This window comes from Anarrhichthys ocellatus, unplaced genomic scaffold (genome assembly GCF_004355925.1).
Source record: "Anarrhichthys ocellatus isolate YVR2014 unplaced genomic scaffold, GSC_Weel_1.0 scaffold51, whole genome shotgun sequence".
Lineage (NCBI taxonomy): Eukaryota > Metazoa > Chordata > Actinopteri > Perciformes > Anarhichadidae > Anarrhichthys > Anarrhichthys ocellatus.
The window spans coordinates 1,916,266-1,933,051 of record NW_022280081.1 but is presented as its reverse complement, the minus strand read 5'-3'; the positions used below and the strand labels follow the sequence as shown (position 1 = coordinate 1,933,051).

The 16,786-nt window shown below is 42.0% G+C and overlaps 1 protein-coding gene across 1 annotated transcript in view; it reads left to right on the top strand.

Moving 5' to 3' along the window:
* The first annotated feature begins 3,253 nt into the window (after window positions 1-3,253).
* The window catches only part of sestd1 (SEC14 and spectrin domains 1), a 20,376-nt gene continuing 6,843 nt past the window's right edge, over window positions 3,254-16,786 (top strand). The window contains exons 1-10 of the mRNA XM_031870119.1: window positions 3,254-3,507; window positions 5,719-5,788; window positions 5,893-6,001; window positions 6,994-7,084; window positions 7,186-7,299; window positions 11,292-11,405; window positions 11,540-11,634; window positions 11,725-11,780; window positions 13,792-13,857; window positions 14,480-14,637. Of these exons, the coding sequence (XP_031725979.1) occupies window positions 5,719-5,788; window positions 5,893-6,001; window positions 6,994-7,084; window positions 7,186-7,299; window positions 11,292-11,405; window positions 11,540-11,634; window positions 11,725-11,780; window positions 13,792-13,857; window positions 14,480-14,637 (873 nt within the window). The 5' untranslated portion in view covers window positions 3,254-3,507. The remainder of the gene's footprint in view (window positions 3,508-5,718; window positions 5,789-5,892; window positions 6,002-6,993; window positions 7,085-7,185; window positions 7,300-11,291; window positions 11,406-11,539; window positions 11,635-11,724; window positions 11,781-13,791; window positions 13,858-14,479; window positions 14,638-16,786) is intronic.

Here is a 16,786-nt window from a genome sequence, read left to right as displayed (position 1 = left end):
AGGAGTTTGGTGAGAGTATATTACCCCATCATCCTACATCGGACACCTGAAGTACCGCTAACGCATGTTGGCACATGATTTGAAGACTGGCCATCCCCTTTTGATACTACTGAAACCGCAGCCCAACACAGCGACATGTCACCGTGCAGGGCTTGAAATATATCACCCTGTGTGTAATGAATCTTTATAATACATGGGTTTCACTTTTTGAATTGAATTACTGAAATAAATTAACTTTTCGATGATGTTCTAATTCATTGAGATGCACCTGTATGTTAAATAGAAGCATGCACTAAAGAGAATATTATGCTGCAGTTTTTAGACACTAAAAAACATCCATGTCAGAGGCACAAAACATAAAAGCATGCAGAGTATGTGAAATACATAAATCAGTCAGACACAGCTAAACAACAATAAAAGACAGACAAGCATGCAGGTAGATGAGGATCGACCGGCAATTTCAAGACAGACAGACAGGTGACAACAGACAGATCGAGGGAAAGTTCAACACAGACAGAGAAGCAGTTACATTCTGGTGCTGACAGAGTTGGGTACTAACTAACCATTTATTTAATTGAGGTTTAAATTAACTGTATGTTTGTAGTTCTCTAATGGACACTGGTTTGACCAAATCACTGATACTTTAATGTCACTTGGAATCGTCACCAGAAAGAGAATTTGACAGCACCTGTCAAAAGTGATTTTGGTCACACTCCACAGTAAAGTTATTGAATATTATTTTCAATAAAAATTCACTAAAATTAATCAAAATCATATTTTTTCAAAATAACACTTGTAGTACAACAAAGAGGAGCCCATTGATGTGTGAAGTGTTTTTGGTTACATTACATTTCATGACAGCGAAGCTATTGAATATTGTTGTTGTAGGTATTTTCCGCATTGCACTTTGTAGACGGTCCCTGCGCACTCGTCTCGCAGCCTGCCGCTCATTGAGACCAATGCCGATTGTCCAGCTCGGAGGAGTCCGTAAGACGGTTCGTTTTAATTAAATTAAGGTTGTAGCTTGTTGTCTACCTCACTACGGTTACAGGGAGGTATCGTTTGTATTTTAGCAACGTTTCGTTAACGATTTATTGAACCGGGAAGTCCGAATCTGTCAATATCTTTCTAACTTTACCTAAGTCCGTGACTTGGCGTCCTCAGGTTAGCTTAGCATAGCTCCAAACACCAAGATGCTCAGTTAAAATGAAACACATTCCCAGCCATAAAATGTGCGATGCTGTCAACAGGAACACCGTTCATACAAATAAATAAAGTACACTAAGCAAAAACCTAAAAATGTTATAATTTCTTCCATATCTTTCAATTTGAACTCTTACTACTCCAACTAACTTCTGCCAGCTTCCTTAAATTTCACATTAGTCACTGACCAATGTTAGGGTTAGATGTTTTCAGGGGAGACCCAGACCACTGGACTTTCCAGTCGCACCAAAAATGAACTGGATCCGGTTAAGAATCAAAAAGTATTTAATAAACAAGAGAAGCTAGAACAGTTGCAAACTGAATTACTCTATCGATATCAATATGTCCCCAGGGCAGAGTTCTCACAAGGCCCACTAAATAGCCCAGCCCAGCTGGTAAACTACCCAGAGTGGTAATGGCGCGAACTCTGGCAAAAACCCTCTGGAACTAAGCCTATATTTAAAAGTCTCTGTCCGAAAGTTTAAATGTCCATGTGATTGGCCGAAATTCAATAGCCCCTCCTGGCTTGGGGCAGTTATCATCTCAGTGTTTGGTTGAAGTCGTCCGGACTCCTCCTCAGGTCCTGGTGGTCAGTTGTCCATCCCTCTGTTCTCTGCTGCACCTCTGTAAAGACTCACTCAAAATGATCTCTTTCTGACCCTCAAAACTATTGATAGAGTGTTTTAATACCTTTAGTGACTATACTTCTATGGTTTAATACATTCAATGAGTAAAATACTGTAACATAATATCCTCTACAAGTAAGAATATTGTAAACATAATACATTCCATAAGTAAATATATTGTGACTTTTTAACCTATTTTGACATTATTATTATTGTGACACTTCTACTCACCACTTGGGGTGTTATTTAATCCTGCTAATAATGCTTTTAATACTGAAATCCTTAACACCAATCAAGGCGCACGTTAATCCTGACGTACTTAGCAGGCTACCTCGGTGCCACTGGCACGTCAAAGAATACGCCCAACATGCCAAACTAAAGATCTGATTGGTTGAAGACTATGACAATCAACAATAACGTCCCCATTTACTTAAACTGCAAAGGCTCTCTAGCGGGCATCGGGCCTCTCTAGAGACATAGGGGCTGAATCTGATTGGATAAAAGCTCTCTTTAAAACAAGCTGCACTGGAAGCAGCACTGCAGGCTGGAAGCAGAGCAACAGAGAAAGACAGGAGCTGTGCAATGAGAAAATAAGCTAATGGGAAAAATAATTATACTACATTCAATTATAAAATAGCTATAACTTTGTGATTCTGTTTGGGCCAGCAGAGAAGGCTTAGGCCCTGACGGCCCACCACTGCTATAGTCTCTATAGAGTCTGTATAATAAATGGATAAAATAGTACCTGACAATGTAAATCCTTCATATTGGTTTTTTTCTGATATTGATGTTCTCTTTTCCTTATTCTGCATGCTTACAAATGTTCAAAAAGGAATATACTATGGTATATTCTGAGGTAAAAAATAAAAGAGAAAATTAAATTTAGTTAAAAGACACATGCGAGACATACAAAGCAATATAATGGGAGATATTAATGTCAATCGAAATACAGACTAAATGAGATGACATTGTACTGCATAGACACTAATTGACACGCAAAAACAAGCATATAACACAGATAAATCAGTCTGGCACAATAAAAGCAAAGCCACAATAAAATACATTTTATCGGTCCACAAGCTCAAACATAAAACATCTTAATGCATGCAAGTTCACTTAAAATGTTACTGTTTTAAAAATGGTTTACCAAACATTATGGATTGAAATAAATAATAAATAAATATGTACATGAAGAAAACATATTGGGGGGGAAAAATCGAACAAATTGTTAACAAATATAAATATGGATAAGACATGTAATTGAAAATTCCCATTAGATATATTATGCATGATATTCAGTCGTCCAGCTTCTCTATTGAAAACGTGCGGAACCTGCGGCTCCTCCAGGCTTTTATTTGGAAAGTCACTTTACCGGAAGTCGTATTTTTTTATTGGGCTTCACTGAGGCTGCGCAGAGTCGCGAGCTCCACCGCCTGCTCCCTGTGTGTTTCCACTGTTGTTCAAAGCTAGCGGAAAGCAAACTGGGATCTTCTGCGTCTGATGGAAAGCAGATTGACTATCCGCTGACAAATCAGCCCGAGAGGAGAAAGAGGAGGAGGAGGAGGAGGAGGAGGAGGAGAGGAAGAGGAGAAGGAAAAGGAAAGACACGGGAGGAGTAAGGGAGAAGGACAGGGAGAGAAAAACCGGGACAGGATAATGCTGCAAATTTGACTAAAAGGTAAGAAAAGCCGCCCGATCGATACATATTGTTGATCGATCCCGAAGTTGTCGATACTGCGTGTGGGTCGAGGCTGAGGCGAGGGAGGTCAGAGCCGCAGCAGCCGCAGTCTGCAGCCGCTGAATGTAGGTCATTGTTTCTGTGGGCCGAGCCGAACCAAGCCGAGGCAAACCGAGCCGTGCCGGGCCGTCCTGCCGCTGCAGCCAGGCCGCAGGCAGGCAGACTGGCTGAGGAGAAAGAGGAGGAGAAGAAGGAGGAGGATGAAGATGAAGATGAAGATGAAGATGAAGCCCTGCAGCAAGACTGACTGGTGCTGCAGTAACCACACTCATTTATTACCACTAATAATACGACTAATGGTGATCATAATAACACTCGTATCAAATAATGGAAACAAACAATACAAATGTTTAGTAACAGTATAAAAGTAAACACAAAAAGCTCAACATAGTAAAGCCCTGAGGAGTAAGTGTCTTGGTTGTAAGTAAACAGCAACAATTAGAGTTGAGCTTTGGGGGGAAAAAAACGTTTTGTTTCATTTATTAATAAGTCAACTGTAATATCATTATAGCATCAAAGAATGATCAGAAAAATAAACGATGCAAACATGAGGGACAGGGACATAACATTGGTCCCAAATAATGCTTAGATAAAGAGATAAGTCAATGTTTGTGGCAAATTATATTAAGTCCAGTATTTGAATCTCACCCAAAGGTGTGCCAGGATGGGAGTGAGAAAAAGTTAGTTTGAAATGCTCAATACTAACATAGATATGGTATAACATAGTATAATTATACTATTTATATAAGCACACACTATACGAAACACAGTAGAAGTAGAAACAATGTTTTTAAAAGGAGGTTTAAAGTGCAAATGATGGTTCAATGCATGTACAATATCAAAGGGTGGTTCACCGGCTACTGTGTCCCAAATTATAACCTGTGAATGAACTGAGCAGAAAGATTAATAATAATTATTTATCACAAAAGACAATACAAACAACGAATGCACAGTCAACCTGAAAGATTTCACAAGGAATAGTAAAACATTTTTAGAAATATGGTTATTCATTTTCTTGCCTAGAGTTCGATGATAAGTTTGACTACACTCTCATGTCTGTCGTCAAATGTGAATCTGGAGACGGTTAGCTTAGCATAAAGACTGGAAACGGGTGGGAACAGCTAGCATGGCTCTTTCCTAAAGTAACAAAATCCACCTACCAACATCTGACTCGGAGTGTTAAATAAGAAACTAGTATATAAACCAGTATCTATCGTTACATGATGAAACAATGGAAATTTAAACCAGCAAATTGCAGAGAGAGAGTTGAAACTGATACAGATGTCAAACCAACTTCTGTGTTGACAACAATTCAGTTTATTTATATATATGTATTCATTTTTTAAAGTTTTGTTTTGCAATGTTATGAAAGCAAAATTGAAGTCGAGCCTGACATCGACCCTTACTCATACAACAATGATTCCGGTCACTTCCACACAGTGAAACGCACAGCTTGTTAGACACCGGTATCAGATTGGTTCTCGATATCGGATGATACTCAAAGCTCATGAATCGGTATCTGGACTGAGTCAGTCAGATTGGTGCGTCCCTTCTTTAAATGGACTGATGAAACAGACAAAAACAATCACAGGCTTGCTGAATGTGAAGCCAAGAGTCTGAATCTGTTGGGAGAAATGCCAGCAAAGAGAAAATCCCTGAGCTGATTCCAATATATTCATACACTACTTCAGCTGAGGTTTGTAGCGTGTCTATGCCGCTACCGTGTTTACTGGTGACCCAGTAGTAGTCATCTGATCAGTGAGAGACAGGTAGCATACACAGCTGTGAGCTGCTGACTAAGAGTGTGGACTAGTGACTAAGATTGTGGACTAGTGACTAAGATTGTGGACTAGTGACTGAGATTGTGGACTAGTGACTGAGATTGTGGACTAGTGACTGAGATTGTGGACTAGTGACTGAGATTGTGGCCTAGTGACTGAGATTGTGGACTAGTGACTGAGATTGTGGCCTAGTGACTGAGATTGTGGACTAGTGACTGGACTTGCAGACAGGTGTTTTACAGGAGGAAATATTGCAGCAACCAAAAACAGTTTCAGTGTAGGTATTGTGAATGTCATATTAAGGTAGACTTTAAATGAATACAATTTGAACCTTCCTCCTTTTAATTGTTGTGTTTGCATCTGTCTACAGATGTCCAACGTTACCGTGGAAGCGACCAACATGCTCCCCATCCTTAAGAAGAAACTGGCCTTTCTGTCAGGTAACACACACACAAACACACAAACCATGATATATCATGTCTACATGTGAGGACTCTATAATCTCAGTGTACTTGCAGTAATCTACTCATCTGTCTCTCTTCAGGGGGCAAAGACCGGCGCAGTGGTCTGATCCTGACCATCCCTCTCAGTTCAGATCAGACCAGCATGGAGGAGCTCAGCGCCACACTGGACTACCTGCTCAGCATCCCTAGGTATGTTGGGAGTCAACTCGTCGCTGAGGAGCTGCTGGGTCTTTGTACCTTTGTATCTTGTCTCCAGGCAGCGTCTGAATCCAGCATGTCCAGCTGTACTTTAAAGGGCTTAAAGGATGATTCCAGTTTATTACACCTCGCCTTGGCCCGAACATCAGACGACCCTGATTATTAGATAAGCCCTCCCTCTTCCAACAGCTGTTTGTGAAGATATAAAAACTCTCTCCGATCGGTCTGGTCGGAAAAGTTTCCCTGCGATGAGAATTCCCATGGCAGCTTGACAAGTGATTTATTCCCCGTTTTATTTCTGCAGTAAAGATGTCGTCCGATGCTTTCAACTCGTTAGCACTTGTCAGGAATTTATTTCCTCCACAACACATAACACACGCTGTTTGAAATTCCTGTAGGTCAAACTGTGCTTCATGAAAACAATGAGCATCAAGGCTACAATCGACTCATAAGGCAACACTCTCTGTAGGAGCTGGTGTTACACTCTAATAATAATTTCCAGAATAAACGTCTTTTATTCGGGCCAACACCATATTTTCAAGTCTTATTTTTCTACTTCTGGATGCGGTTCGTATCGGTGATGACTCGAGAACACAGCAGCTGCTTGAGTCCAATGTTATCGTAACTGAAATTATTTCCCAATGTACAAATATAACACCAAAGTTGTAATGAACTTGAATGAGCCTTGTTGGTGTGGTTTGTAGTCTGCTAGTATTCGGAAGAGCCAGCAATAAAACGGCATTGCATTCGCGAGCTAACTTCTGATTTGGGAACTCATTCCTCAGATCAAAGTAAGTGGACATGAATGCACCACTCTGACGCTCCTGAAGTAGCCTTCACACTTAATCTTAATTCACATACAGTCAGTTTGGATGTGCAGTCCAAATGCTGGATGAGCAGGAAACCCTGTCAGTGAGTGTTGTTCATAGTTTGAGTAATATACTTGTCTTATAAAATGCTTATAACATGTCTCTCTCTCTCAGTCAGAAGTGTAAGGCTCGGGGTTTCACCGTTATCGTGGACGGACGGAAGTCTCAGTGGAACATCGTGAAGACTGTGGTGCTCATGCTGCAGGTACGAACACGTGATATGGATCCCAGTGATGACATGAATGACTTTATGACTTTCGTGTTGTGACAAAGCCGAGTACGATGATGCTGCCGGTGCCGTTTCAGAATGTGATTCCAGCCGAGGTGTCGCTGGTCTGCGTGGTGAAGCCGGATGAATTCTGGGACAAGAAGGTCACGCACTTCTGCTTCTGGAAGGAGAAAGACCGCCTGGGCTTCGAGGTGAGTCTCTCAGCTGCCGTTCGGAGTTTTATTCGCTCCCTCTCTGGCGCCGAGAGGTCACTGGAATGATTTTGAGGTCTTTGTGGTTTTCTGTCAAACATAATTTTCACTTCAAACGATCACGAAAGGTTTTCTCAATCGGAGGCTATTTTTCCATGAGATTTCTGTATGTCGAAGTGTGAAAGCTGTTATTGAGCTCAGGCACAGTCCAGAGAATCTTCCCTGGTCAACCTGAAGTTGTTGTGTTGGTTGCCTTTCCCTCTGTGGGAACTTAACAGCCTGTCACATTTGGTTTTCCTGACCTGAACTTTTCTGAACCCTGTGAGGCTTCTCCTTCTGCTTTTTTTACAAATTGAAACGTTGCAGATATACAGTTTGTCATTAAAAAAGCAACTATGTAATTTTGTTGCCACGCTAGTGGCCTGGCTTTAAAGACGGCAATGTCGGTCTGCTGGCTGGTCCAGATTTAAACATCGCAACTATTGGATGGATTTAAGAACATACAAGGAAGTAAACCGGGACTGACAACAGTGGAAGAAATGGTGCTGATATTATTCAATTCTTTTACATTCTTTTTGTCTTAAAGTGCTTTCTGGGGACCGCCGACACTGTTTGTGTCTCAAAGTGGGTGTTGGCTCCACTGCACGCATTATGATCTCTATTCTATAATCATATTTCACCTGTTTTTAATGTTTCCTACACTGTTTGGCTCATATTTTGTATAAAAGACGTGGACGTGACTCCACCCATTGGTTTCTGGACTGCCGTTTTGAAGCCTCGAATTTGGCATTTTACTCGTCGCCATCCCGTTTTTTTGCAACCAGTGAATGGAAGTCACCATATTTGGACTGCGAAGTACTAAAGCATACCCTGCTTTATGGTCTATTTGACTCTAAATGGACCATAATTTACTAAATGAACATCATGCTGTATTGAAGAAGACTTGAAACTAGAGATTAAGACCATAAACCCATGTTTACAATGTTTACTGAGGGAATAAATCAAGTGAGAAGTAGTCATTTTCTCATAGACTTCTATACAATCTGACTTCTTTTTGCAACCAGAGGAGTCGCCCCCTGCTGGTCAGTAGAGAGGATGCAAGTTTTAAGACTCTTTAGCATTGGCTTCACTTGGCAGAACCAGAGGTTACCGCTTGGTTCGGCCGTGTGCTGATTCCTCACTTCTCAGCCAGTTGTTGAGAAATCTTCTGCTCCACTCTTTGGCCTCCTTTCCCCAGATAGTGAAGGGCTTCATATTATTGACTTTTTGTCCCACCACGCCTAACAGGCAACCGTGTTTATAGCCGTTCTGAACCAGAAGAACCAGTGTGGAAAACCCAGTTTTATCCAACTTTTGCGATAACCTCAGAGACAAACATACGGTCTGTATTTTCAGTTTTTGCTCTCGTGACGGTATTTTGGTCCAAAAGCACGCACGCACACACACACACACACACGCACTTCATTGTGTTGTTAAGCTGATATCAAATAGAGAGAGAAACTGAGCCAGTTATGATAACCTTGAGCATCGTTAACTGTCCTTATTGTTGCTGGAAACCTGAGCCGGGGTCGATGGTATGTGTGAGTGAGTGAGTGAGTGAGAGTGTGTGTGTGTGTGTGTGTGTGCGTCGTGATTACCGGCCAACCTCCCTCTCTATTGAAACAGATGTTTTTACTGACAGAGATCAGTAGTCGCTGTGACCCAGATTTCTGCAGCCATGTTGGCTCTATAGTTGTTGCCACGGTAACCGGAGCAAGTTGGTGGGTGTGTAGCAACTTGTAAAGTTGCCGCTCATAATAGACATTTAGTGCGTTCAAAGACGCTCCGACATTTAACAGTCGGCTCGTTAACAGCAGCAGTTTAATGGTTGTAGGATTGAGGTGCTTCGATAGATAACGCGCTGGGATTGAGTTTGTTATTTAAATGTGTTCGAGAACTCTTCTTCTTCACTTTATTTTAACACACACGCACGCACACACACACACACAGCTGCTGGAAGGGAGATTCCGGTGACAGTGTTGAAATGTGACTCATCTAAACTATGGAGAGTGTGTGTATGTCACAGTGGGGTGTGTGTCGCACAGCTGCTCTAGAGTCTGACCTAACATTTGAATAAACACACACACACACTGAGTAGACTCCAATTTCTCCGACAGCATCTGCTGCAGCGACAGCTGGAAGAACGGCTCTCTACCAGCTGTCTGACCGTCCACGCTCATTTGTAAAGCAACCCTCAACACGAGTGCAGGTCAGAGTGCGTTATTGAGTGATAATAGGAAAGGATCAAATGTGCAGACCGGCACAAATAAAAAAACACTTCTGTAAAAACCTGATCCAGATCAGCTCGCTGGCTGCTGATGAACAGTGAGCTCTCTATCTCCAGATTTTTGAATGTGCTCTGGGAGGCAGAAGGAGAAGTGCGTCTTGTGATCCATGAACTCCTTTGGGTTGGTAGACTGATCTGTGTAATCTGTGAACAGCTGGTATAAAACGTCTTAGAAACCGTCTTAAGAATGGTCCTAAACTTTGATTTACGTGTCAAAACGTTATTCTAAACTGTAGGAACTTTGTTTGTGTGTCCCAGCTGCATCACAGCTTCATGCACACATGGAGTGCTTTCCATTCGCCTGACGTGGCTCCTCACATCCCTCATCCTCTTCCGGGGACATAGGAATAGAAATGACTCACTACGCTCATCATCTCCACTGTCCTGCATGTGTAGAAATATAAAAATGTGCAGTGTGTGGGGTTTGTCGTCGTCTGGCGGTGAGGTTGATGATCAGCAACCAACCCAAACTTCTCCCGTGTGCCAAGCATGCAGGAGGACTACGGTGGCCGACGCAAAAGTGTGAGATCGCGATGAGCCCCTATCTGGGGCCAGTGTTTGTCCCTTCTGGGCTACTGTAGAAACATGGCGGCTGGCTCGGGGATGAGGACATGCTCCGTATGTAGATCTATAGTGGTGGTGCAGGAATGATTCCTAAAACCTGGAAATGATTCAGCATTGTTGCAACTCCGGTTCCCTCGTCTGGACGTCAATGGTGTTTTGTGTGTGTTGTTGGTTAGATGCCTGAAATAAGGTCTGTGGTGAACACAAGCGTCGGGTTAGTTTGTCATTTCAATGACTCGTTCTTCATTTTCCTTCAGAACTCTTGTATTTCACAGCTCTGATAGTCTGATACACACACATTCTAAACCCCTCAGATGTGTAATTAATAGGAATCACACTTAATGTGAATATTTGATTGTAATCATGCTGAATCATGATCATTGGTAGTGGGGGTATTTGGACAGTCTGTGTCTCTTTTACATGTGGGCCCAAACCCAATCTCCACCCTTATGGATTTACAGGATTTGTCCCACTGTCAAATCATCGAGTGTTTGAGTCTCTCGCAGACATTTTGAGCCCTTTGTGAACCTTTTCCGTAAGTCAGCATTAGATGCAGACTTTGCCGAAGGGAATTACCCACAAATGTGACTCTTAACACGGGGTAACCAGTGGACGCATGGAGACGGAAACAAAGAGGACGGGTCACGGGTGTTCAGCCTGTTATATTAAATGTACTCAGAAACATTAAGGGTTAAAGATGGAACAAAAATAACATGAAATCAGATATTTATTTATTTATTCATCAAATATTTGATTTTGTCATTGAAGCTATTTTGACAAAATTGAGTGAATAGATTATTTGAAGTTACCTCTCATCTTGTGAGGAAGAGTCTGGAAGACGTTCAAATCAGGGAGTACAAAGTATAAAATAAATACCCACATTATACATCTTATTTGTTGTTGTCATGGTAAAGTGATAAGTTGCACTGAAGTGCTGTCCCGTTCATATTTACACCATTTCAAGCCCTCACAGTCTCTCACACTCAACCACTTACCAGGTGACGTCAGTAAGTCCCTGAGGGTCTGAGGCTTTAGGGGGAACATTGATTGGGCCTTAAAGATAAACAGTTTACTCAGTGCTGGCGTCTGTGCTTCCTGTCAGGTGATCCTGGTGTCGGCCAATAAGTTGACTCGTTACATTGAACCCTGTCAGCTGACGGACGATTTTGGGGGAAGTCTGGACTACGACCACAACGACTGGCTCAACAAGAGACTGGTCAGTATTTTTATTTTGAATAAATCCATGTGTTTGATATTTTTACTAAACTAAAATAAAAAGGAAGCTTGTTGCTATGGTAACCTGGCACCAGGTCTTGGCCCGTTTGTTGACGTTTGTTTCATTTGTCGCAGGTTTTTGAGAAGTTCACCAAAGAGTCGACGTCGCTGCTGGATGAGCTGTTGATTATCAACGACAGCGACAAGGGCAGCGCGGTGGACAGGGAGAAGTACGCGCACACACTCACACAGAGCTACAGTTTAAAGTGCACCAACAGTAGACAGATGACAGTCAGAGCTGCGTGTCTTTCTGTCCTCAGATCAGCTGACTGCGCCCTCTTGCCGTCTGTCGACCCCGAGACTGTCCTTCAGACCGGTAAATATCATCGCCTCTCTTTTTAACCCCTTTCAGACATGTTGCCCTCATGTCTGAGACCGATTTTAAGAGACTGTGCCTCCACTGCAGCGCTACTGGGACACACAAAGAGGGTGTTCTCGCATAAAAATGAGGACAGTGGATTTTGTCCCCCGTCACTCACATTGAAAACACTTTAGGAGGGGACTATTTTTACAGCCCAGTATGAACAGGAGGAAATCTCTTTCGATGTTCAAATAGACATCTGACTGTTGTTTTAAGCCAGACTTAAACAACAATTGTCAATAAGACAAGAGTTATTGTCTTATTGTCTTACTGTCAACACAGCTCTTCTCACTTGTTGTCGGGAATTCTGGGTAGTGACTGAAAGAATCGTGCATCCGAGCATCCAAACCTCCCACTCCATGACAGAGTGAGCTCTGTTTGTAGTCACGCTCACAGCTGAATGAAGCGGCCTTCTTTAAGGTGTGTGTTATAAATACAGCGGCAAGCTTCAGGAAGAACTTCCCTCTCTCCGGCAAGGAAACTATAAATACATATCGGAATTTTTGTTGATCCTCGGACGGAAATTAGGGTTGCGTTACAGTTGCTCACATTCTAGAATATAAATATTTAACTGATAAATTATAAGAAAATATGTGTAAAGTGTGTAAAATATGTGCATCAATCCACAGTATAACAACAAAACATATGGAAAAATCTAAATGAGAAATCTGTAAATTATGTGCACTAAAATATAGAACTGCAAATAATAATACTGAAAATGGCATTTATGATTAAGTATGTAGAAATGCAAGAATAGTATAGATAAATAAGAATAGTAGAATAGTTAAATGATGGGGTTATAGCTGCTGATAGGGGTCAAAATATGTTATATTACAGACAACTCTTATCTAGCGTTTCCTAGACAAGACCAGGCTATATTTGATTCTAAATACAGAGTAACATTTAAGTTGTCAGGATCTTGGTGATAACATTAGATGTCTAACTTAGTTTTGAGCAGTTTACGAGTTTGTACGGATAGTCGCTCTGAATTATTTGTATCGAGTGCGTTCCAACACCACCAGCTGCCCATGTTTTTAGACAGCATCGATGTAATGCTGCTGGAGGCTTTATAACCCATTTGCACTCCTTGCTAATTGGTTTAGGATGGTAGTTAATATGCCGGCAGAAAGAAAAAGCATGTTTTATTTTAAAAAATCGCCAACATTGCACTGTTTATCATAGCCAGAAACTGTAAGAAACGCCATCATCATCAGATTTTCATCTTTCTGACAGTCCTTTAACACATCCTGTGTGACAAACGCTTCTGTCACTAAAAGCAAACGAAACTAAGCTTAAAATTGTGATGTTTCACCAAAATATTTTTTATTCTATGCGTCTCATTTAAAATCTCGCCCCGAATAAACCTTTTGCTCTAACCAGATCCTCTAAAAAACAATAAATTCTGCGCAACTACAAAGCCATGATCAACTCTGCTGAGACCAAGAGTCACTTGACAAAAATTCTGCGAAACTTCCACTAAACTGCAGGCTGCTGAGCACAGTGCATTGAGGAGAGGACAGGAAAGGTTGTAAGTAGAGGTTGTAAAACTGTGAATAGCTTAATATATATGTTATGTGGAGCCTCTGTTTTATTTCCAACATTGGTAACACTTGGAAACAAGTTGTATATATAGATTCCATTGTTTGCCAATTTTTGTAAAATACATGATGATGATGTGGGTGGAGAGTAAGAGGTCTTGGATAGTCGGTCGGCTGCCACCAAGACCTGGAGCTAAATAGACGCCGAGGATGGATGAGCGATGGATGAGCGATGGATGGCTGCATTCACTGGACTGAGCGGCCTGTGTCTGTGGGAGGTGAAAGGAGGCCTTTGTTTGTGGTGCCACCCTCCTCCTTCTGCAGCATGTACACAAACACTGACACGTTATTGTTTCAGATGCTTTTTGTATAACGGGCTTTTAAATCTCAACCCCCCCACCCCTCTCTGTCTGTCTGTCTGTCTGCAGGTCATGAGCTGCTGTCGGAGCTGCAGCAGCGGCGTTTCAACGGCTCAGAGGGAGGAGGACAGGGAGGTGAGGAAGCGGCTGTCAGTCATCCAGGTGTCACTGTGTTAGTCGAGCTCAGACGGACAGATGGAGGAATGAATGGATGAGTGGATGTCTTTTGTATCGTTTTGTGCAATTTTCTTTCTCAGAGATGAACAGCTGAAAGAGATCATTCAGTTGTTCCAGAGTTTCTACTACAGTACGACGCAGTGGACGAAGGTGCTGCGTAGACTGCTACAGTCCTTGGTACTTTATCACCATCAACATCAGTGTTGGACCTCACTAATGCTCTTGAGGCCCGATGGTTGCAAATCCCTGCGAGCCTGGTTACCTAAAATCTGGTGGAAAGCCTGCAAGTGGAGGCTGCTATAGCAACAGATTAAGGCCCGTGGGTTTAGAATGACATGTTCAACAAAACACATAAGCATGCAGCCTGTGAGTGTCCACACATATTTGACCATTTTCATGAGACGTACGAGTGACGGATGTCTAAATCACTCCAAAAAAGGTACCCCTTCTCAGACAAGGGGTTTAAAGGAAACAAACTTTTAATGTCCTGAAAAGGAACCACTTTGTACGATCAGACCAGAGATCCCCCCCCCCGCGCAGTTCTTCACGCCTGACCCTGTCTCTGACCTCTGACCTCCAGGTCCAGCCTGGTGTCCCATGGAGGAGGAGCTGCTGGCTCAGCCTCAGGTGATGAAGCTGCTGGACTCGCTCAGGGAGCAGTACACCAGATACCAGGAGCTCTGCAGGCAGCGAAACAAACGCACCCAGCTGGACGAGATCCACGCCAAGGTCATGCAGGTAACACACACATTGTGACTCTCTGTCTCCATCTCTGAATCACGTGTCAAAATGCTGTTTTATTTCATATATTGGCCAGAATCTCGTTTTCTTTTTTTTTTTCAACCATGGGGATGATTCATGATGGGTTGTTTTTTTTCTGCAAAATGCAGCGAGACTAAAACATGGCTGAGACATTAATGGTAGGTGGAATTGTTTCTAAAAACCTTTTAGACAGAGCCAGACTAGCTGTTTCCCCGAGTTCACACGTAGACAAACGAGGCATGCTACATACATTGCTACAGTAGCCTCCTGAGTCTTTAAAGTCCTGTCCCGACTCGTTTATCATCCAGAGTTTGACATTTGACCCTCTGAAACGGTATCAGCGAGCAGCTCTTCTGTAGAAGTAGACTCCTCTGTGGTTACTGGGGCTCCTGCAGCCGCAGGGGCTGCTGGGTAACACCGCTGTCTTGGAGATGAGCCCGGGGTTGCCATGGGAACCGCACCATGTCAGTCGCTAGCCTGGAGGATTTGAGGTTGGGCGGGGTGGCCTACTTCTGGATCGATGTGTGTGTGTGTGTGTGTGTGTGTGCTCTTTAAGGCATCACTGACCTGATAAATACAATTAAATCATGATACTACTGACGCACATCTGGATGACCATTCTAGGTAATACTGCACTGTATAGTACTACAGGAAATACTCATGACTAGATCATTGTATATTTATATTTTGCAATAAACAAACACAGAAAAGCTTTTTTAACTGAATTATTTTTAAAGAATTTAAACATAAAACACGGGGTCACTACTAAACAAGGCACACTCACTTTTCCACAAATAGCTGTAATATACGTTGTAAATATTGTGTAAAAAACAAACATGTTGTATTAGATAATTAAATGAAATGAGTAAATACATTATTTAAACTATGAAAAGATACACAATGCGTTTTTCTCCCCATTTTTTTATTTCGGTAAAATTGAAAGGGCCAGTCCACCAATTTCACACTTGAAGTTGTCTCAGATCAGACTTGACATTTTGAACAGGCTGCTGGCGTTACAAACTCGGGGCATGGTGTTTGAAAGGTGCGGGCATTTACTAGGTCGAGAGGGTCTATCGAAAGAGTTGCATTTTGGGAAATGTAGGATCCAGCGTTTCTTGGAGCTTGACTCATAGTTTCTTCTTCTGCTGCTTCGATTTTGACCTTCCCGTTTTAAAATATATTTCTTGTGTCTCCTGAAAGAGCAGTGCTAAATCTCTGGAATGCCTCTTTAATACCCAATTCATAAATTAAGTTATACTTTGATGAGTTCTGTATGTTTTCTGATTTCCGATTTCACTTTGTCACTGTAACATGTCAATTTATTTGTGGAAAACGTAGTTTATTTAAAAGAAGAAAAAAAAAGGAAAAGTGACTTTGGTACTTATTTCTATTTACATAAGAATAGATTATGGACAGTATACCTCGCAGTAAATGATATGACGTGATATCATGTTTGATTGCATCTGATAGCATCACAGACAGACGAGTAGAGGCTGAGGGCTTCCTGCTGGTCGCTCTGCTTCACTGCACCTCAGACTTCCTGAGGCCGAAGGAGATCCTCACAATCACCATCACGTCTCCCAGTACACATTCTGACACGTCACAGTAGGAGACACGCAGATATGAATAATATAACAAGAAAATTTCACAAGAAATTTTGACAGTGTGGCTTCTACTGCCCGAAGACATCGTAATATATGGCTACACACGCCGATGTTACCGGTAGTATCGTTGAGGTTCGATTGATATATCGCTTTTCTCTTTTCTGCATTTTAGATTATACTCTTGGATTCAATCTTGTAATCCTGATGGACAGTCCACAAATGGCTCCCGTCATTTCTGTACTGGACATATACATCTTTGTTTGAGAAGCCTTTGGAAATGCTTTTGGAAATGATGACGCTCCCATCATTTCTGTACAAACCTCATTCTGAGCTTCATGTTAAGATACAGTTACTCTATGGGGCTTTTATTTTGGAAGGCTGGGACTGGGTGGGTGAGAGAGGGGGAGAGGAGACATATTCATAATGTTTGACACACAACAAAAGAGGTTATTAAATGACAGGCTTCATCACAAGCATTCCAGTTAGAATTCACTCTCTGGGGCTTTTATTTTGAAATGGGA